Genomic DNA, 23179 nt, shown 5'->3' on the forward strand with positions numbered 1-23179 from the left:
GGCTGGCTCGTGCACTTTGCTGACGAGCCGTTGCTTGTGGAAACAGCTGGTGGTTTCTGTCAGCGAACTCTCCTCGGGATTGAAAGCGACATTAGAGCGAATAAAAGTTAAAAGTAGACTTGAAACTGAATGAATGCGGTCCGGGTTGAGTCTCCGCACCTGTTCCGACTGAAACCGGGAGATGTCATCCTGTGAGACCCACTTTAAATCCGGCAGTTGGAGTCAATCAGCGGCAGACCACCGACGCTCTTTGCCAAACTGCTGCTGCTAACGTCGGTTAGCCCCCCCTTCACCTCTGAAACACTTGCAAGTAGAATCAAAGGAGATAGACAACCAGCTGCCGAGCTTCATTACACTCCAGAATCGGGCGTTTAGTTTGTTTTCAGCATGGCTCATATTCATTATAAGTTCTCCTCCAAACTCAGCTACGACACGGTGGTTTTTGACGGGCCGAACATCTCGCTGACTGACTTGAAAAAGCAGATCATGGCCAGGGAGAAGCTTAGAGCCGGGGACTGCGACCTGCAGATCACAAACGCACAGACCAAAGAAGGTAAAAAAAAAAAAAAAAATCTAATGCATGTAAATGGAAGTTTCATATCCTTTATTTTTGCTTTTCTTTAACAGTTAAATTACAGGTTGACGGTTTACAGTTTGAAAAAAAAAAACACGTGGTCCAGCATTGACAGCTGTCTAATGGGAGCTGACTTCCCGTCACCTCTTTTTCAGATTGACTGGGGGCTCCAGAACAGTCACGCCGGGACAAAAGAGGTTTAATGAATGAGCAAACATTCCTGCAGCTTTCACGCCTCATGCATTAAACGGCCTGACGTGGGTAGATAAGTGGTGTCAGCGCTGGCATCCAGCAGGAGATGTCGATTTAAAAATGGCAAAAAAAAAAAAAAAAAAAGGCAGACACTAGTCATGACCAAAAGGCTTAAATACAGCCCCAGACATATGGTTTAAGATAAAGGCACAATCCAAGGCGGTAGCAGAAGCAAGTGGGAGAGGAAAAAGGTGCGGATTAAACCTGATCAGTGAAGTCTCTGTCAGCATTCTGCAAATGAGTTTGGAAATCCATCATAAGCTCTTTTAATGACTTTTCCTTAGAAAAGACCCAACGCTGGGCAGATACGCCCTTCAACAGTAGATTCAGGATTCAATGACAGGTTACAAAGAGTGACCTTCAATGTCTTGAGGTATTCGCGTCTTTTAACTTTATCCCATTTTCTTTCTTTACAGTTAAAGACTTCTATGTTAGAATAAATTAGGATTTTGTGAAACAGACCAATGGTGTATCCTGTGAAGTGGAAGAGAAATTATAAATGGGTTACAGTTTCTAAAACACTTTGGAAACTTTGCATTATTTAACAACTCTGTTACATCTTTTGTCGGTCTGTTGGATGAGGTTTGGTTATAACATGGGAAAATGTGAGAAAGTTCAAGGGGTATGATTACTTTTCCAAAGGCACTGTATATTCACGGACCTTATGTTGCAAGGTGTAGTGCTCTGAGTTCCTGTCGGTGTTTCTGTTTTTAATTTTGTTTCAACCTTAATTTCATTCCTGGGGACAAAAGCTGCTTATTTAGAAGTAAAAAAACATTCTTACTACTTCGCCGAGGAAAGCAAATTTAATCAAATAGATCTATGTTATAGAGGAGCAAACTATTTCAGCCTTCCTTAATTTACCAGGTCCAAATATAAACTAAGCTGAATTCCATTTTCATCCCATTATGTTTCTAATGGTTGGAGCGTCCAGATTGCTTCTGTGTTTCTAGCAGTTTTTTTTAGTGGCACACTTGGAAACAATGAGGTAGGACATGATCGTGTGTATGTGCGTATATACAGGGGTTGGACAATGAAACTGAAACACCTGGTTTTAGACCACAATCATTTATTAGTATGGTGTAGGGCCTCCTTTTGCGGCCAATACAGAGTCAATTCGTCTTGGGAATGACATATACAAGTCCTACACAGTGGTCAGAGGGATTTTAAGCCAGTCTTCTTGCAGGATAGTGGCCAGGTCACTACGTGATACTGGTGGAGGAAAACGTTTCCTGACTCGCTCCTCCAAAACACCCCAAAGTGGTTCAATAATATTTAGATCTGGTGACTGTGCAGGCCATGGGAGATGTTCAACTTCACTTTCATGTTCATCAAACCAATCTTTCACCAGTCTTGCTGCGTGTATTGGTGCATTGTCATCCTGATACACGGCACCACCTTCAGGAAACAATGTTTGAACCATTGGATGCACATGGTCCTCAAGAATGGTTCGGTAGTCCTTGGCAGTGACGCGCCCATCTAGCAGAAGTATTGGGCCAAGGGAATGCCATGATATGGCAGCCCAAACCATCACTGATCCACCCCCATGCTTCACTCTGGGCATGCAACAATCTGGGTGGTACGCTTCTTTGGGGCTTCTCCACACCGTAACTCTCCTGGATGTGGGGAAAACAGTAAAGGTGGACTCATCAGAGAACAATACATGTTTCACATTGTCCACAGCCCAAGATTTGTGCTCCTTGCACCATTGAAACTGACGTTTGGCATTGGCATGAGTGACCAAAGGTTTGTCTATAGCAGCCTGGCCGTGTATATTGACCCTGTGGAGCTCCCGATGGACAGTTCTGGTGGAAACAGGAGAGTTGAGGTGCACATTTAATTCTGCCGTGATTTGGGCAGCCGTGGTTTTATGTTTTTTTGGATACAATCCGGGTTAGCACCCGAACATCCCTTTCAGACAGCTTCCTCTTGCGTCCACAGTTAATCCTGTTGGATGTGGTTCGTCCTTCTTGGTGGTATGCTGACATTACCCTGGATACCGTGGCTCTTGATACATCACAAAGACTTGCTGTCTTGGTCACTGATGCGCCAGCAAGACGTGCACCAACAATTTGTCCTCTTTTGAACTCTGGTATGTCACCCATAATGTTGTGTGCATTTCAATATTTTGAGCAAAACTGTGCTCTTACCCTGCTAATTGAACCTTCACACTCTGGTCTTACTGGTCCAATGTGCAATCAATGCCAGGCTGGTCCAATTTAGCCATGAAACCTCCCACACTAAAATGACAGGTGTTTCAGTTTCATTGTCCAACCCCTGTATGTGTGTATATATAACTCAGCAAAATAAGATTTCCCTATTCAGAATAATTTACCATCACAGTAAGCATTATGTTTAGAGATATACATACCAGTGAAAAACAATAGCAGTGTATTTCTGTTTAAAATGGAAAGAAAAACACTGACATGTCTGGTTTAATGTATTTATATGTAATATGTTGGGCTGCGTAGTGGTACTGCAAGCACTGTTACCTTGCAGTAAAAAGGTCTTGGGTTCCAGTCCTGGAGTTTGCATTTTCTTTCCTTTTATATGCGTGGGTTCTCTCAGGGTACTCTGGCTTCCTCCCACAGTCCAAAAACAAGACTTGTAGGGTTTCTTTGTTACTTTAAATCATTGCCATGTGATGGACTGGCGACCTGTCCTAGCTGTTCCCCTACCTTCCTCCAATCACTGATGGAGATGGGCCCCACCCAGCCACCCATGACTCTGCATGGATTAACGGGTATAGACGATGGATAAATAGCTTTTGCCTGTATTTGTTCTATCTTAACAAACATGGATGACAAATATGGTTACATTACGTTGCATGTTTACGTAAAACAATCTGTGAGAACTGATGACGGATGGTCTTATTGAAGGAATGTCACATTTATGAGTAAAATCAGCTGGATCTCAAATACTTTGAATATTATCAAAAAGTTATTAATTCAATTCAAAAAGTGAAACCCGCGTAGATTTGTCTTTGAGTTTATATTTTACTGTCTTTTTCTGTTATTTTGATTATTTTTTGTCTTCAGCTAATTAAAAGCAAAAATTCACATTCTCAAAATTAAAATATTCCATAAGACCATTTTTTTTAATGCACAGAAATGTTGTTTTGACCCAGTCTCTTCAGTCATTCTGATGACTGACTTCACAGATTTCCCATAATTTGACAACTTTCTCATGAAGGGTAGGACCCAACAAGTCATTGCTAAAGAAGCTGACCGTTCAGAGTGCTGGTTCCAATCTTAATGTAAAAATAAGCGAAAAGAAAAGGTGGACGAGCAGCAGGGATAACTGCCGCCTGGAGAGACCGCGAAGCAAAGCCTATTCAAGAGCTTGGAGGTCCTGTCAAGAGGAAGATAACTCAACCCCAAAGACCAGCTGAAGACCACACTGAAAGCAGCGTGGGCTTCCATCACACCTCAGCAAAGCTCCAGGCTGATAGCCTCCATGCCACGCTGCATTGATGCAGTGATTCAAACAAAAGGAGGTCCAACCAAATATTGACTGCTTTTTCTGTATTGTGCATGGGCATAGTTACCAGTAAGCTCATAGAGGTAGATAATTGGTTTGATCTAATTTTCTGAGAAACTCTATGTTGGACTTGAATGATCTGTGTAATGAACAGATATGAGTGTCACTTTTTGATTTCAATCAGTAAAACAAGTTGTCTTTATTATATTCCGCTCTACTGAGATGTGCCTGTATTTGAACCCACATTGCAGTCCTCTAGGAGAGCATGGGGAACGGTAGTGAAATATTTTTATCCTTACACATTTCTGCTTGTAGTTTCAGAATCATCTCAAAAACCTGTGTTTAAAAATGGCAGAAATAAAATCTTTCATTCTTTTACAAGCAATAGTATTTTTAACATTTATATTGATCCTCTTTCCCCCTCAGAGTTCACAGAAGATGGTGTTCACATCCCCAAAGGCTCCTCTGTCATAGTCAGGAGAATCCCTATCATTGGAAAGTCCAGTTCACATAGCAAGACCAACCACAAGTAAGTGTGTATGTTTGAGTTGTGCAGTTGAATTCTTAAATTGTTATTAATGTTGGCATCTCTGCAGTAGTAGACAATAACCAGCCTTGTTTGCCTACATGCCTTCCCTTTTGATGAGAAACCTTCAATGCCAGTAGTCAGGCTGAGATTCAACAGGGGAGTTTAGAATAGCAATAAACAAAACTATTCAGAAAAGTTGGTGTGCATCAAACACATGGGTACTTCCTGTTTTTACTTCATTAACATTGTTTTGTACATGTGGCAGGTTTGCGGTAACAAATGCGGCATGCAGCGGTCAAGGCAACAGAATGAATCCGTACAACACAGCCTTCAGGCTAGTGCTTGCTATGCAATTTACCAAACATTATCATTATAAAATACACTTAAAATACTTGAATGCTTTCCCCAGAACTACTGCCCTTTTAAAACCTTGGTGTACCTACCAGTAACTGGCCCATAACTAGTGGAAATGAATGAGGCCGCTCCACACAACGAAACACCCAAACATTGTGCTTCTGAGAACAGCGTTACAAAAAGTCTGTTTAATTACTCTTTAGTAAATGGTTTTTCTGATGGGGTTTAAGGTAGATAATTATAAGTAGGATTTATCAATCAGCTATGTGGTTTAATGTTAGCAGAAATTGTAATCTGTGTGATTACTTAGACTGTGTTGCTATACTGACTCGGGATATTGCTTTAACACTAACACAGTAGTTAGGATTGCTGCATCTTTAAATGGAACATATCTGGTTGTTTTCCAGTAATTTTCAGCTATAGTTGTTTTGCGGTTTTTCATAGATCAGGTTGTAATTGGAGCGGACTCGTGTGTCAGTGACGATAGCTGCTGTTCTGCTGCGTTTTCACACTGACTGTATGTCTAGATTTTCTAATGCTCTTTTAAAACGAAACATTGTCTGTTTAGAAATACTGTGAGGATTGAAAGGTGAAGGGACATTGCGCTTAGCAGCACACTTTTCATTTATTTAAAGCAGGAACTCTTTAAATGTTCGTGGTTGTGTAAAACTAACTACCTGGAAGAGGACAAAATGGACTTTGTATTTGAAGAGTGAAGACCTCCAGTTGATTTGTTCAAAAGGCAGCCAAATATGCACCCCCACCCCACCCACTCAAACTAAGCGGCAGATTTTCTTTTACCACTTGCTTGGTAAGTGTAAATACATTCTTTATCTCCATTTTACAGTTTATTAAAACATAATTTCTTCTGTCTTTCAGAGAAAGATCAGATGTCCATATTCCCAATGCCTTTGGATCCCACAGAAAAGTAGGTAGCCCAGCACATATTTTAAACCAGTAATGTTACGTTTAACATCAACACAACAGGAACTATATGGTGTAAACGACAAATTATATAACAAGCTAAATATTTATCAAGACTTTTTTTTTGTCAAAAATGAGTAGCTATAGTTAGGTTTTCTTTCTGCAAGAAAAAAACACCTGGAACCGCAAATATTGTAAATAATATGCAGGAAAATTTAGTTTCCTTTTTGCTAACCTCTCAGCTGCTATTCAAACACGCTGCTGTGTCACCAGACACTGGTCATTGTCAGACCTCTTTCAGTATCTCTGTTTGGGGCGTGAGAGCTCCACGGGTGGGTCGGACATTATCATGAAGGCCAGCTATTCACAGCTGATAAACCCAACCGTTGTTTGAAGTTAATGGCTCTGCTGACAACCATCACCGGTCTCACAAACTGCCTCAGCTCCAAACAAAAAAAGGTTCCACCTCCACTGGATCCTTTTTTTAAAAAGGTATTTTTATTGAGCTGTTTTCTCTTCTTGCTTTTAATCAGCAAGAATATTATTGAAACGTTTCATGCTAATGCTTAATGACATAGGAAGTCTAATCAAGGAAGATTAAAGTGATTTTTTTATTTTTTAGCTTTAAGGATCAGAAATTCAGGCTTAACTTTAGTCCTTAAGCTAAGTGTTACATTGGTGACCTTTTTCATGTTGCACTTTTAATTTAGAGTAAAATAAAACCCTTTAAATGGTGCACATATAAATTGATATTCTCTGACCTAATGTTCTCTCTGGTTTTTCAGTAGGTGAAGTGTCTTCCCTTCTTAATAATTTAAGTTTCACATGGATTGCTTTCCCTTTTACCTTTTGTTTGCTTTCTCAATAAAGTAATTTGTAATAATTTGTGTGACGTTCCGAGTGCTTTTTACAGTTCATTTACCTGACTTTGTCTCATAATCAGACATTTAATTCAATGTTCTGTGCATTGAAGGTAAACCAAAGAACACCTTTGTTGTAATATGGACAAGAATACAAACTTATCCTGCCCTTTATTTTATTTAGTTTTTTACTGTTATCTGTGTAGTGATGGCCCATGGATGCAGTGGCTTGCAGAGGTATTCATACCACTTAAATGTTTACACACTTGGTCACATTACATCCACAACATACTAAGTATCTTACAAAGTCAGCCCAAGATTGTCAAGTGGAAGGAAAAGGAAATCTAGGTTTAGACATTTTTACAAATAGAAGTTTTTGTTTTGATCCTCTCAGCATGATGCTGCCACCACTGTGTTTTAACTGTGTTGGTTTACCCCACATGTATCAAGCTTCTTCCACTGGGGTTATGGAAATCTACAGCTCCTCCAGAGTTACCTCTTGGCTTCTTCTCTGATTATTGCTCTCCTTGGCCAGTCTCCCAGTTAATGTAAATGGCCATGTATTAGCTAGGTACAATGCTGTTTCCATTTTCAGTCGATGGATTTAACAGGGCTGCGTAAAATGTTTAAAGCTTGGGATATTCTTTAATGCAATATTCCTGCTTTAAACTTTCTTCCTGTCATATCTGCTGTCTTCTTTGGTCCTTATGATGCTCTTTGATGCCTAATGTTCTTTAACAAACGTTCACAGAACAGCAGGTAAGAAGTCACCTAATTAATTTGGTTAGTGGGAAAGCATTAGAGAAGTGGGGGATTGAGAAAATGCATGCCACTGTTTTTTAGGTTATTAAAACGAAAATTAAGAAACCAGGCATCATTTCCTGTCGGCTAAGAAGAAAAATTAAAGTATGCCAACAATATAATGTCATTTACAATTTAGGTTTCCTGAATTTGTTCGTTCCAGTAAGGATTTACGTCCTCAAACATTTACCTTGAATAAAGCTAATGTCAACCTGCTAACATATCAAATAAAGCCATAATCACAATCTGTGACTACCTGTGACAAACCTGCACACAATTATCGTTGTAGAGCAATCAATATTTTTCCATTATTTGATATTTTATTTGTTCTTTACCTATTTTGCTGCATTTGTTTCAAAAAGATAGTGTCATTTATATATATATATATATATATATATATATATATATATATACACACACTCACACAAATGACACTGACATTAACTATGAACCTTTAATAGCTGCTGCATAAGCTAAAATCAAAGAAAATGTTCGTTTTCAGGATTACGTAGAGGTCAAAGTGTGTCGTTTTAAAGGGGCCACTCTATCCACAGTTAGATTGTAGTACTGGTCAGTTCACAAGAGCAGGTTTAATTCAATTCAAAGGTCCGTTATTAATCCCAAAGGAAATTATAATTTCATTCTTTTTTTTTTTGGTTGTTTAATTTTGATGTGTAATTCAAACTTCTTTTTTTTTTCCAACTTTACCAGATAAGTGACTCAAGTTCTACCAGGGCTTTGTGGTTTTTCTCCAAGGTATGCCTGGTTTCATCATGAATATTTTGTAGGGTTGGGGGTCTCTGTATCAGTTTGAAATAAATGGCAATAAACCCAACTTTACTTGTATTCTTTAAATCATCCATTAATGTAGATGCAGCTGGCTAACTTGGCAGAAGCGGATGTCTCAGAAGAGGATAAGATCAGGGTTATGATGAATCAGTCCAGCTGTGAAATGATGAAGTGAGGGATGTTTTCAGGGCATTTTTTTAATATACTAACTCATTTATCCATTAATCCAGAATTGGTATTGCTGCCTACAATTCGGTGTGTGTCATGTCCGTCCCCTAATGCTTCCCTTTTTTCTGTAGGAACTCTAAGCTTGGCCCTGTCCTTCCAGAGAACTATACCTGTTATCGCTGTGGGAACACTGGACACCACATCAGGAACTGTCCAGTGAGTTTGGCAAGTGCATGTCATGCACTCTGGACTGACCTGCATCTCCAGTGTTCATGGATATGTCGGCCAGATTTGTAGATAAGTTAAATGTATATGATCTATTTTTTGTGAGATTTTAGAGGCCTGTTCTGGCTAATATACAAGAACTAGCCAGGGGGATAACTTTGTGGTGGTCTTCCTTTTTTCACCAACCAAAGGACTTTGGCTGGCATTAGTCTTGCACAGTAATCAAATGTGTATAACGATATGACTGGCCTGTCAAAGGGAAATGTTTAAAAACATTTCCTAGCACCTTAATAATATGACGATTATTAGCCTTTTTTTTTTCTATACTAAGTCTCACCTGAGCATACTTAAGGAGGCGTGTCTTTTAACAGCAGTGTTGATGTAGCTGTGCAGACAGTAAAATGTTCAAACCTCCTGAGGTCAATTAAACAGCTGCAGGTGGACCTCAGAGGACAGTCTGCAGGGTACCACGCTTAATGGTGAACCTTCAGTTCGACGCTAGCTTAATGACCGATTTGAACCAGCTACAACTCTCAGGGGGAGTAGCCCCGCTTTAGCATTTTCCTTCTGTGGAGTCACTTTCAAAACCAGTTTGAGAAGGAGCTGATTGGAAATGTTTCCACCGCTAGATCCTCAGAGACGGATTCTGAATGAAATGACTTGTTTTCATCAGCTCATTTCAACATACTAATTCATGTTTTATGTAGGGCTGAAACAGTTAATAATGATTAATCGATTATTGAAATAATAGTTTTTAGTAATTGAATAATCATTAACTAAAGTATACAGACTCTAAAACATGCAATTTGCTGAAAGAACAACCCACTCAGAGGAGTGAATTAAGCCAAAGCTGTACAAATAATACATTTTACAAATATTATGAAAAACCTTTGTCTGTAGATATGCTCTATCCAGAACTCCTCAAGTATATATTTATATATATATATATTTCTATAACAGTTCTTTGAAGAAACCTGTATCTGAGCTACAACATCATTTAATTTCCCTTTGGGATTGATAAGTATTTTTGAATTTGAATTGAATTATTCTATTACTAAATCAGTTGACTATTATTTCAGTAATCACCACACTCTGGTTTGGTGATTATGGGCTCAAAGCACTTAATAATTACAATTAGTTAATTATCATTAATAACTGATAATTATTAACCAAACCACGCTAAATGTCACTCCTTAATCAGATGCTTCACCGAACAGTGGGGGAACTTTGACCTTATTTTGATAGATGAATCACTCTTGCATGAAATAAACACAAACGCTTCTCTTTATATATGTGAATATGTATTGAAACCATATAGCCCCGATATAATTACTATTCTGGTCCAAAACCTTCACCTAACTAACAAGCACTATTCTACACAAAGGTATAAAATGACTACCTAAAAATTATAATAAAATAAAATATATGCGCATTGATTGTCTATGAAGATCAAACCAGCAGTTTTATGGACAAAATGTGCAATTTGGGTTTACTTGGAAAGTGAATAATTTTACTTGATTGGAGTATACCGAATACGTACCGGACTGCGACATTTTAGCGTTAACACCCTTAATACATAGAGCCTTAACTAGGGATGTCCAACTTCTGTCCTTGAGCCGGGGCTCACTTTAAGATGTGTCTCAGCTCTAAAACACCGGAACAAAATGGCTTAGTTACCCTCTCTATATGTAGGACACTTGCTTTTGTGGACTAACTTTGAGCACCACTGGTTAAAGACAAGTGCTAGCAATATGAATCCAGACAGACCAGGATGCTACCTCCACTGTGCTGACGTTTTGGTGAGTGGTGGTGTTGACGTTTTCTGCATTTTTGACAGAAAACCTCAGTTGAGTCTTGTCTGTCCGTGCTGCCTTGTCACCGACGTTTTAGAGGACATTAGTGTAGATGTACAACATTGACAGGCCACCATGTGTTTAGGCTGCTGTTTTCTTTTTGTGGTTTCCAAAGTTTGATTAAAGACACTGGGGTGGGTGTTTGCTAACCACAGCAATATGTATCCATTGTTCTGCTTTTCCATAACAAGCCTTGCTTGAATGTTTTACAATAAATGTAAAAGAAAGTGTTTGACTGCAGGATAAAAATGTTGAAGCTCCTCCACGGATAAAGAAGAGCACGGGAATCCCTCGTTCCTTCATGGTTGAGGTGGACGATCCCAATATTAAAGGAGTCATGCTGACCAGTTGTGGACGCTATGCAATTCCTGCCATAGATGCGTAAGTGTGCATCAAAGTTTCATTGTTTTTAAATGTTTGTTTTGGTTGAACTGTTTATTATATATGGAAGGTCTTGCGATATTTTGTGTCATATGAAGTGATTTAGTGTTTTTTCCGTTTCTGATCACAGTGAGGCATATGCTGTTGGAAAGAAGGAGAAGCCTCCTTTCATTCTACAAGAGCAACCTAAATGTGAAGAAAAGGAAGAGCCCATACCTGATGAACTCCTTTGTTTAATATGCCGTGACCTGCTGAGTGATGCTGTTGTCATACCCTGTTGTGGAAACAGCTACTGTGACGATTGTGAGTTTCTGTCACACACACACACACACACACACACACATGCTAAATAACTTTATTTGTGGTATCTGTACCTGCAGAGCAAGAACCAGTTTGTCTCCCCCAAAATTATAGAAGCTGCTAAGCCCATGTTTCGAAATATTTAGTAGTTGTTTACCACTGAACATCTTTGTCTTCCCCAGGTATTCGAACAACCTTGCTTGAGTCAGAGGACCATCTGTGCCCTACATGTGGCCAATCAGATGTCTCCCCTGATACCTTGATAGCCAATAAATTTATTAGACAGGTAAATTAACAGAAAACCTGAATATAATACTTTAATATCTCTGTTACCCTAGGCTTACTATATGTTTTTTCCCTACTTGTATGCAAATGCAATTCAATAATTTGACTATTTTTCTAACACCCAACGCAGGCTGTTAACAATTTTAAAAAAGATCTAGGCTGCGGCAAAAGCCAGAGAACGATGTCTGTCGCTACCCAGTCTCAGAATACAGCTCCAAAACCAAGCCCTGTCCTGATTCTGACCCGTCCCAACGTTCAGAACAAGATCAAGAAGCCTCTCCAGTCACCCTGCGCTGAGCAGGTAATTAATATACTTAGAAATGAAGTTTTATGTGTGTATCTGGCACATTTGTGAAGTTAGAATCATTTCTCAAAATACTAAAATTTGCTTTTCTGCAGTTGTTTTGCATCCAGTTAATTGTTCTTGTCTTGTTTGGATATCAGGAGTCTCTTGTGAACAAGCCTAAACCAAAACCGTCCCCATCGTTACCACAAAGCACTGATGGGCCCCCTGCAACTCCAGAGCCTGCCCCTGTTGGAAACTCCTCTGAGAACACTTCTCCCCAGCCTGAGCAAAGCCTTGCTGTGATACCCAACAAGTATGTTATCACACATAAACAGTGATGTTTGATAAAGGACAGTATGACCTGTACTCTAATGGAGTGTATTTCCGTGGTGTTTGCCCTGCTTACATGTTGGCTAACTGGTCATTACAATTTATCATTGTTCATGGACAGGATTACTGGCATGCTTGACTGCTGTTTTTTTTTTTGTTTTTTTTTTTTGGATTTGTTGTTGCTCCTTTTTCTCATTTGGATCAAAAACTTTGATTAAATTATAGTTTGCTTTATCACACAACCTAAAACCAGCCACACCAACAAATCTCCAACAGATTTTACTTGTGGTACAGTTGTTGGTATGTCCATATGCAAATGGGACAGTACCTGTACTACTTCCGTAGCACCTAATGAGGTTGGAGCAGAGATGGAGTGAGAGGGATCCGTGGCCATGCCTTTTTGCCTTATCTATTTAGATCATCCAGAGTCCTGGATCCTCTATTAAGCTCTCTTCGGTTCCTCTCGGTTTTCTGGTGTGGTTACTGAGATGGCTATGGAATGTGATTGATTTATTGTATTTATTCTGGGTTAGCATTTCAGTCTTGATTTAATCATATATAATTTGATCGTTATTCTGCCCAAAAACCCATTGTTGACCCACCGGTTGAGGTCACCAGAAAGTTATTTCAAATCTGGTATTTCAACATGTAAATGATATCATGCATTTTAAGCAAGCTTACCTGGGTCCTTTGGAAGAAAAACCCAGTCACAATATCACAGACCCCCTGTGGGCATGAGGTGCCTTTCTACAAATTCATCCTTCGTTTCAGATCATACTTACCGGTACTTGAGTGTTTGCTGCCGGCTTTCATCTGGCCAAAGCCCACAGTTCCAGTTAAACTTCAAGCAGAGATTAGGAATGTCTGTGTGTTTGTTTGTGACGGTGGGACACAAATGCATCCTAAAATTATTCCCAAGCAACCAGCTGGCATGTTGATGGTTTTTAATGGGTATTATGGAGACTCTGTGGCCCCAAGATGTTGCTCTTTGCCGTAGTTCTCCAGCAGTGATCTTTCGAGATGTTTCCATCTTGCTTTCCAATCCTCCTCAGTGTGCGTGGTGGCGAGATAAATATGGGTCCTCATCCAGGATTGTGACCAGCTGGTTAAAAGAAATGGGCCTCGGTGTCATGTCATATTTCTAAGACAGAAAAACAGAAAGTTATGGATTACTAATAAGAACTTCAGAAAACTGATCAACTTGTATAAATCAAAAAATGCTTCACTTAGATGTGTTTTGAATGGCTTGTAAATGATAATGGGGGAACCTGAGAATTTATTAAACATTAATATCTTTCTCCACTGAATAAATGTTCTGTAATTGAAGGTTGTATTTTCCTAAACTTGATAGATTGTGCTACTAGAATAAACAGTGGTAATGCCATTATAAGTGATAGTATTCATGTGGTGCTGATGAGTTTATATATATTTTTTCTCAGGGAGGAATTAGAAAAGACACATGATAGCTTAGAGACCGTCGCTCCATCTGACCTGGTTTCAGACAGAGATTCCCCTGATGCTCCATCCCAGCTGATTTCACAGGTGAGGAGACTCATTGTCAATAAAACACAACCATACTGTGTGTTCCTGATAAAGTTTTATGTTTCTGTCTGTTCAGGTAAACTCTATGGAAGGGACAGAACAGCTTCAGACAGACTGTGTGAATCAAAGGCAATCCTCTTCACGTCAGTAACTCTCTAAACTGCTTTTTGTTTTTGTAATTTTATGATCTCTTTTGTTTGTTTTGATATTTTCTTGTGTCCATAGGTAATTAGATTAAATAGATATTACACAGTAGAGTACTCTGAGCTCTAATGAATGAGTAGTTCTATATTTTTCATCTAATCCACAGATTCAACTACAAGACCCTCTAGATCATCCTCTAGGGACAGGTATGGTCATATTTGTTCAAGAATTTCTCTGGTTCTGATTCTGTGCTCTGCCTCCGAGTCTGATACCTTTTTACTCTCCCCCCCCCTCAGCATCTGCTCCACCTCCACATATCCTGCTGGAAGCTTGACTGAATCTAGCTTAGAGCAGCCTAAAACGTCCTCCTCTTCATCATCATGCTCTTCATTACCAACCACACCTTTGCCTCTCTTTCCCTCCCCTCCTTTTCACACATTTGTTCACACCCACCAGCCTCTCAGCAGTTACTTCCCTGGATACCCACCAACCACACCCACCTGGAAGCTTCCGATCCCACCCGGAGCCCCAATCCCTTCCCTCTGCTCCTCCTCTTCCACATCCTCCATCCCAGTTTTAATCCCTAAGGAGTGGTACAGGTTTCAGAGAAAGAAAAAGGAAAGGTAACATAAATATTCAGATGTTTCACACCTATCTCAAGCAGCCATGTTTTGCACTTCAGTGATGCAATACTGTAGCCTGACTCACTCATTTTTAACAAACAATTCTTACTCAGGAACATTTATATCCCTTTTTTGCATCTTTGAAAATCTAATAGTAGATCATATTTTGTGCAACTTTTTTCAAATAATTTTAACCTGCAAAAACAACAGCTGCTCTTGGAGGATATTAATTTAGTCGTTTTGCTTTGGAGAGAAGAAGCGTAAATGCGTCCCAAATGATTTAGTTTAAAAGCGGACACCCTTTTATCTTTGTAAAACGAATAACTAAAATTGATCCGATATAACAAGCATTTGTGACTTATATTAAAGCTGCTAGTCAGACTTTTCTGTAAAATCGTTCAAATCTATTCTCTAAGCTGATGCTGGAAATGGTTCCTCGATAAATGTTCACTTTTCTGTTACACAGGTCACCTCACAAACGGTCCGTTTCTCACTCTGTTTCAAAGTCCTCCAAATCCAAATCTTCCCGCTCCTACTCTGGGTCATCCAGTCGTTCTGGTTCCCGCTCCCGGTCCAGATCAAGGTATTTCTTTCTCCTGCTCGGCGCGGGAAGGGGGGTTGTTTTCTGTTTACTTTGTTTTCTCCTAAACTATGTGTGGGCATTATGTTAGATTGTGAAGGATTAAAATATGCTGATGATCTGCCAAAAAGATTTTCATCTATGATCCAAATTCTGGCAGGATCAGGTTTTTACTCATTCTCCTTTAGCTTTGAAAGCTTTTGTACCAACAGTGTGCTTTACTTGAGTGTTGCTTTTTAACGGTAGGGTTAAACGGTTAAACATACTTGAAGTCCTAAATTTGTTGAAATATTAAACGTAAAGATAATTCAGTTTTCATGTACTGGTCAAATGTTGAACTGCAAAACACATCAAATGTGATGAAGTTCCACAGGTTGTACAGAAAGCTTGGCATGCTCTCCAAAATGCATCAAAAAATAACATTTGATCAAACTTAAATAAGTGTGACCTCCAGAAAGTCCAGCTACATATAAAACTACATTTTTTTTTTTTGTGTCAAGAGTGTTGTTTTAAAAAAAAAAAGAAATATCTTTAACCTTTTGAAAAAGATGTACCTTGGAATCTATAGACCAGCAAGGGAACAGCAGTCGTTATGTATTGCTTTGAGTAGAGGTGTCCAACTCCATTTTTTATTTTTTTTCCTCAGTCATCGCTCTCCTAACACCAATCACAGAGACTTCCACAGCCACTCTAACCACTCCAGGTCTTTTGGCTACAAACGGTCTCGCTCTCCCATGCCGTCCTCATCTTCTTCACCTCTTAGTGGCTCCCATTCTAGGTCCAAGATGTCCTCGGACCGCAGCCGGAAGAACTGCCACCACAGCAAGAGGTCAGCTTTAAGCAGCCACAGCTCAAAGAGGCGAGGGGAGCGCTCATCCAGGGAGGCAAGAAAATCCTCACGTTCTAAGGGTTTGAATGATATAAGTGATCTGAAGCTGGAGAGGCAATGCTACCTTCAGTGGAAGAAGGAGTACCAAGAATGGTATAAAAAATATTTCAGTAGCTGTATCAGCCATTTTCACCAGCTGCCTTTCCCTCCTCCTCCTCCTCCACCACCACCAAATACTCAGGACTCTATCTACCTAAAACAAGGGGGAGAAACAGTCAGAAAGGATGATGGTTGTCCAACATCTGAGGATTCCACTTACATTCGCTCTTCTTCCTCTCATTCCTCAAATGACCGTCGCTCCCCGATATGTCACCCCTCAAGCGACAGCTTTTCATCCCCTCAATCCAATGGCAGCCAGTCTTCACCCTCTCATTCGTCCAATGATGGACCCTCTGCACCATCAGGAGCCCAGCTTCAGTTGAAGGACAACTTGGAGAAGGGCACCGAGAAGGTTAGCAGTCTACCAGACTTTCTAACAAAGAGCAGTGAGGAAATAAATCTTCAAGAAATGATAACAGATGACAATCCACAAATAAAGAAAAAGGTCGATGACTGTAGCCCCCTGAAACATAAGCAAAAGAAGAAGCCAGAGAAGTTTGAATCCTCCGATTCTTCAGGCTCCATAAATGTTCTCAGGCAGGACAAGAGGAGACGCAACACTGAACCAAACAGCTGCAAGGATGGCTCACCAGTAGGACACGAAGAAACTGCTAGCGATTCCTTAAAATTAGTCCAAGCTCTTCTGAAACCAAATCGACGTTTAGACAAAGACAAAAAAGAAAAACCCAAAGAGGAAATCTTAGAAAGGGAGCAAGGGTCAAGAATAGGCAAAGGTTCAGACTCTTGTCAAAACAGAAAAAGAAAACACAAAACCAAGCCCAGCACAGATTCAGATAGGTTAGGCACAGAAGTACATCAACACCCTGAAGGCAGCAAGACTCCTGAGCGGGACAAAAAGAGGAAAAAGCAGGATAAGGAGATAAATAACCAACCGAGTGATATCCCTAGCAAGACTAAAAGTAACAAATACCTCCAACCTAAAACTGCAGAACAGCCCAACAGCCTTAAACGTGAATCCTTGAAGCCTTCTGACAGACGAACACAAAGTACAGAGAAGAAAAGTAACAATGCATCGCCTCTGACTAAAAAAGACATCTGGGAAGGAGGGATAAAGGTGATTTCTCAGAAGAAAATAAGTATCAACATCAACTTGGATGGGAAAAGGAAGGACGAGAAGACTGAACAGAATTCTTCTAGTTCGGGGGTTAGTACTCAGGAAAGAAAAGAGCCATCTAGTGATACAGAGGAAAAGTTCAAGAAAGAAAATACAGAAACTGTAGTAAACGAAAACAAAGAATCAAGCCCTGGACTTCTGCCACAAGAGAAACCATCTATTTGGCAGGAGATTAAAGAGTCAGGAAACAAAGCTACCTCCAATGTTGACCATAAGGATGTGTCTATGAAAATCCCTAGAGAGAAAGAAAAGGATGGGGAGAAAAACAAGAAAGGGGAGGAGGACTTAGATTTATGGCACTGTGCACTGAAAGGACTGGAAGACAAGAAGGAGAGAACGACAGGAAAGGAAGAAGAGGCAGATAAAGGAAAAGATGGCTGCAGAGACCAGAAGATGGTCCTAAAGAAAGGCAGTACAAGCAGAGAAAACCGAGGTGAAGCACAGAAGGAAGACAAAGCAGTGAGGTCAAGCTCACAGAGAAGCAAACCAAAAAACCTCCATGATAGACAGAACGACGCATCAAAACACAGCAGGTCAGAATTACTCCATGTTTATCATTTATGATAGTTAATAAGGGACTACACATTTGTTTGACTTCATTAGCTTTTTCTTTCAACCTTGTTATACAACTACAAACGTGTTCATTGAACTTTTCGCATTTTGTCACATTAAAACCAGAAACTTCAATTTGTTGTAGTGGAATTGGATGCTTACTCACATTGGTTAAAAAGAAGCAGATTGCTTCGAGTCAGTGACTTGCAGCATTCGCTCCTCCTGGATGAGCATGTAGCGACAGTGGACAATTGCTCGCATTGTGTCGTTAACGCTGCAGCAATCCCTCATACTGAGCATGCATGTAGCAACAGCAGAAAGGAAAACCCTCTTAACAGAAACAGGCTCAACGTAAACGATCATCTGCCACAACCGACTGAAAAGAAAAGTTAAAAGTTAAATTAAGCCCCAACTAAAGCTCTTTATTTTATACATTTCAGACATTTACTAATTTATGTTCAATATTTAAATTATTTGGATTAGTTCAATGAGGTCCTTTATTATTTACTGTATTCTAGTCTCTCTGTCTCTTTTATCTTGCTTTTATTTTGCCACTGGGATTAATTAGTTGACAGTTTGCATTATGGCTACTGCTGTTTTGTGTTTGTTTAGAATGTTGCATCATTGCAAAGTTTTTAGGAAAAATGGGCTCATAGTTGCAATCGTTTCCCAGCCTCTCTTTTTCCTTGGCTGTCGGTAGCATGCCTTTGCAGTTGGGTTGGTAATCAGTTCACACTACCTACAGTTTGACTGCACCTGAGGTCGGGTCGGTTCTGTTTAGATTTTTGCAGACTCTAGTCTTCATCTTATACCAACAACTTTTTTTTGTGTGTGACCACAGCTAGTACAGACTGATGCAGACTTCCCCCGAATGGGAATCGGTGGTAAAATCGGGCAGAAATCTCCAAGTTTCCCGAGCTCTAGGTGACTTCCGATGATGATTTGTTACACTGGATTTTGAGATGGTCCTAATTAGAAGGACCTGAATTCAAATGCACGCCACACTTTTCAGAAAACCGTGTGTCATTTTCCTTTCAAATGATGCGCTACGTTGTGTTGGACCAACACTAGGTTGGCTCACAGCTTGAACGGATCTCCTCTGTCACACTGTACAATGTGTCGCTGCAGCAGAATCACGCTGGGAAGGTCTGACACAGATACCAGTCCAACAGTACATGAAGAAGTTTAGGGTGTTTATGCAGTTGTCAGTCAGACGTTAGGATGAAGAGAGGGAGAGGATTAGTAGGAGGAAATGTAGACTCATCACTCTGAAAAAGAGGACAAGAGAGTTCCAGTGGTGGACAACTTCTGATGCTACTTGGTATTTGTTGGTGGTTGACTGTCATTGTATATAATTGAATATAATTAGTAGTCATACAGAAACCAGAGGACCAATAATCATACAGTTTGAGCTCGACTTAATGTGACAATGTGGAAAAGTTTAAGGGGTGTAAATATTTTTGCAGGGCACTATTTTGTTTACTTCATTTTACAACAGTATTAGTGATTTATAAATCTGTTTGTGTTTGTTGTAAATGCATTAAAACCTCTTTACCCAACAGCAGTGATACTGAAGGGAGACAGGAGATGACCGCAGGGGGAAAACTACTGGAAGATCTGTCAAAGGGCCGAGCTAAAGTCTCACAGACTGAACCTACACAGGTAATATACTGGGGCTGTTAGGGTTGTTGTTATAGAAGACGCTGCATTATGACCGGATCAACAACTTGTTTCATCTGGTTCTACGGGGCACTGCTCACAATGAAGAGTTGATCAGTGTGGGATGTGTTCAAAGGACGTCCATTTCTATGCCTTTCTGTGTCGCTTCCAGTCTCTCTGTATCTCTGTTGGAACATTTTGTTTGAAGCCTCGCTAGCGAGGTGATGTTAATCAGTTGTTGGGTGTGTCTGTTTAAATACCGATTCTGATTGAACCAGGGGATTTATTGGTTGATTCATGGGTCAAACACCTGTTGTGAATTCGGCTCCTTGTTAGAGAACAGCAAGTTGTGCAAAAAGTACTGAAACATTGTTGGACATGTCCATTCAAAAGTTTAGAAAAGGTCACATTAAGTTCACCTGTAAAGGTTAAAGTTCATTTTAGCTTCATCCTGAAATTTCACCCAAAAGTCAAATGTCTAAATCCCATAACCTGGAGAATTTTATTTTAATTTGAGATTTCTGTGGATGCTCTATAAATTTGGGTTGTTTTTGAAGAAAACAAGTTTATATTAACATTTTTTTTTATTGTTGACAGTTCAATTACTGATTTCCTAAAGAAAGATATTTTGCCATTTGTAGTTCTTCATTGAAAAAAAAAAACAGTTAATCTGTACAGGCAAGTCAGAGCCTTACATAAAACCAGGGAATGGCTACAAAATCTGTGATTGGTGGATGCTGAAAATGATCTTTGCTTAGCTTTTTTTCTCCCTCTGTTGGGTTCAGTTTTAATCTATAGAGCCCTACTCCACAGCTTACAGGATTTGGTAGCTGATGCTTTGGGAAAAAGGTTTGATCTTTCATCATCTGGCCTTTCCTAACAAAGAAAGCTCTGAGAGGTTGCTTTTCATCTGACCTGCCTTCCTTATGTGCTTAGAAATGAAAAAGATTATATATATATATACACACATACACTCACCGGCCACTATATTAGGTACACCTGTCCAACTGCTTGTTAAAGCAAATTTCTAATCAGCCAATCACATGGCAGCAACTCAATGCTTTTAGGCATTTCACTTTGACTGCATCTAACAAGCTTTCTCTGCGACTTCTTCTGTCAGAGCAAACATTGTGCTAGATATTATCCTCTGATGAAAGATCTGTTCTGTACAAGTCACACTTGACTTCTTTTTCTCAGGTACTTCACTCCAAGTGGGGGAAAAATGAAAAAGATGTGACAACAAGAGAAGTTAAAGCGACTCAGCCTAAGCCATCAGAGACGAGGAACAACACTGAATCAGTGGGAGACAATGAACAGAAGAGTCTCAGATCAGTGGAGAGAGGGAGAGACAGGAACAGGGTGGCCGTGGGAGGCAGAGACCAGGAGAAGGAAAGAAACTCTGCTTCATCGGGGTCATACTCTACTGTGGCTCCCTCTTGTGACAGTGAGAGAGAGAGGGACAAAGAGAGAACAAGGGAAAACGAAAGACGAAGAGAGAGTGAGAGGTCAAAGCAAGGAATGAGGGAAGAGGAAAGGAGAGACTGGGATGCCCCAGTGTCAAAGAGAAATTTGTCCTCGTCTCACTCATCTCATTTGTCAGTTTCAAACAATACAGAGAACAGAGGACTGCTAAGAGAGAGTGTCCAGAGCTTTTCAAGTCACAGCAGAAAATCCTCCAGATATACCTATATGCCTGATCAAAATGCAGCCAAGAGACACAGAGATGCATCCCTGGACTTTAATAGTAAAGACAAAGACCACTTTGACTATAGTTATCACCGTCCAGCAGCAGACTACGGTTATAAAGATCGACCTGCAGGGACTCAACACTCACCACCTGCTTACAGCTACTGTAGGGACAGAGGCACGCACTCCTTCGAGCCACCGGCCGGCTCTCAGAGAGGCCTAATCGACTGGGAATTAATGCAAAACAAAAACAGAACTGAGAGCAGGGTACAGAAAGAAGAGAAGCCAGGAAAGGAGAGGAAAACTTTAGGAGATGGCAAAAGGGAGAGAGAATATTCTGAGGTGGTGGGTGGGCGAGAAAGTGGGAGTCAGGAGGAAAGGGCCCAAAGACTAGATGAGCGACGTAGATCCAGCAGCAGTAGCAGCAGCAGCGTCCGTTCATCTGCCAGCCGCAGGAGCAGCAGGGATGAACAGAGAGAAGGTAAAGAAGCATACTGATAGAAAAAGGACAGGCCACACCAGAGCTGCACAAAAAAGTCTTCAAGCAGCAAACGTAGGACGTATGGAGAAGAGTTGCTGCTCTGTTACATTTTCTTTACTGTGAGACAAAAATACTTGAATGTTTTCCTTTCCTGACCAAAAAGGTGTCTGGGTTTATTGCAATAATTGTTTTTTTTTTATTATTCCAGGGTACTTTCTGTATCACATTAATATTGTCATATCTGACATGCATCAACCCAAAAGGCTTGCTAAAAAGTTGTGAAGGAAAGCACTTTAAACACAATACAAAAACAAATGTGTGCAAAATCAAATGTCAAGGCTCAGAATGTTTTTGAATAATTTTAAGTTGGTTGCTTATGCACATGCTTGACACACTGAAAACCACCAGCAGCTGCATTACGTATGAACAGAACCTGTTACACCTGAAATGAATGAGATCATCCTCTGACAGGAAATGAGTCAGGAATTTAATTTGCCTCACACGGGGGTGCCAGTAGAGGATTCCTAAAGAGAAGCTGTGATTGATTCAGAACAGATACTGTGAATATTTATGATTTCCACACTCTGTGTTGTTTTTTGTTTCTTTTTAATTTTGTAAATGTTAAAGATTGCTGCTGAGTTGATTATTTACAAGAGAAAGGTCTGATATTTCCTGTTTGGAGGAAATAAAAAAAAAGGAACCATACTTGCAATATTGTTTTATTTGTTTTTAATTCTTGAGTCGTTTTTATCAGTTAGCAAATTGGTAAACAGGACATTTTATAATAAAACATTTGTTACAGTACACATTTAGTTTATGTACCCTAAAGTTTAAATATTTATAAAATTATAAAATCAAAATTGTATTTTACAATGAATTCAATCCAATCCAGCTTTATTTATAAAGCACTTTACACTACCACAAGGACCAAACTGTTGTACAGAATACATAAGAACATTAAAATTACAAATGCCATTACACATACACAGAATACAAACATTTTAAGTACTTAAAAAAAACACACCACCAGTCATGCAGTGAAAACTAACCTAAACAACTTTAAAATGAATCCAAAAGCATATAGGCAGCCAGTGGAGTGAGACAAAAATGGGAGAAATGTGCTCATATTTGCGATTACAAGAGAAGAGATGTGCTATGGCATTTTGTTCTCTGGAGCTGGGCAATAGAAGAACCACTAACTCCCACATAAAGTGCATTACAGTAATCCAGCCGATTAGTAATGAAGATATGGATTACTGTTCAAGTGCCTCCTAAGAAGAATGGGCTTTATTTTGGCCAACTGCCTTAAATGATAAAAAAAAAACTTGATTTCACAACTGCCCTGATCTGGCTGTCAAATTTAGGATCAGCATCCACTTTAACTTCAAGGTTTGTAAT

The 23179-nt window shown here is 39.8% G+C and overlaps 1 protein-coding gene across 1 annotated transcript; it reads left to right on the plus strand.

Moving 5' to 3' along the window:
* LOC124863256 (E3 ubiquitin-protein ligase RBBP6-like) lies at positions 1 to 22486 on the plus strand. The gene is made up of 19 exons (XM_047357565.1): positions 1 to 553; positions 4733 to 4835; positions 6069 to 6117; positions 8486 to 8530; positions 8646 to 8734; positions 8863 to 8947; positions 11051 to 11190; positions 11321 to 11493; positions 11673 to 11776; positions 11906 to 12076; positions 12220 to 12374; positions 13831 to 13933; positions 14010 to 14076; positions 14244 to 14283; positions 14374 to 14700; positions 15167 to 15283; positions 15927 to 17936; positions 19518 to 19617; positions 20812 to 22486. Exons 1-19 carry the CDS (start codon positions 388 to 390, stop codon positions 21796 to 21798), a joined length of 5031 nt encoding a protein of 1676 aa, XP_047213521.1. The 5' UTR covers positions 1 to 387; the 3' UTR covers positions 21799 to 22486.
* Positions 22487 to 23179: the final 693 nt, after the last annotated feature.

This window comes from Girardinichthys multiradiatus, chromosome X, assembly GCF_021462225.1.
Source record: "Girardinichthys multiradiatus isolate DD_20200921_A chromosome X, DD_fGirMul_XY1, whole genome shotgun sequence".
Lineage (NCBI taxonomy): Eukaryota > Metazoa > Chordata > Actinopteri > Cyprinodontiformes > Goodeidae > Girardinichthys > Girardinichthys multiradiatus.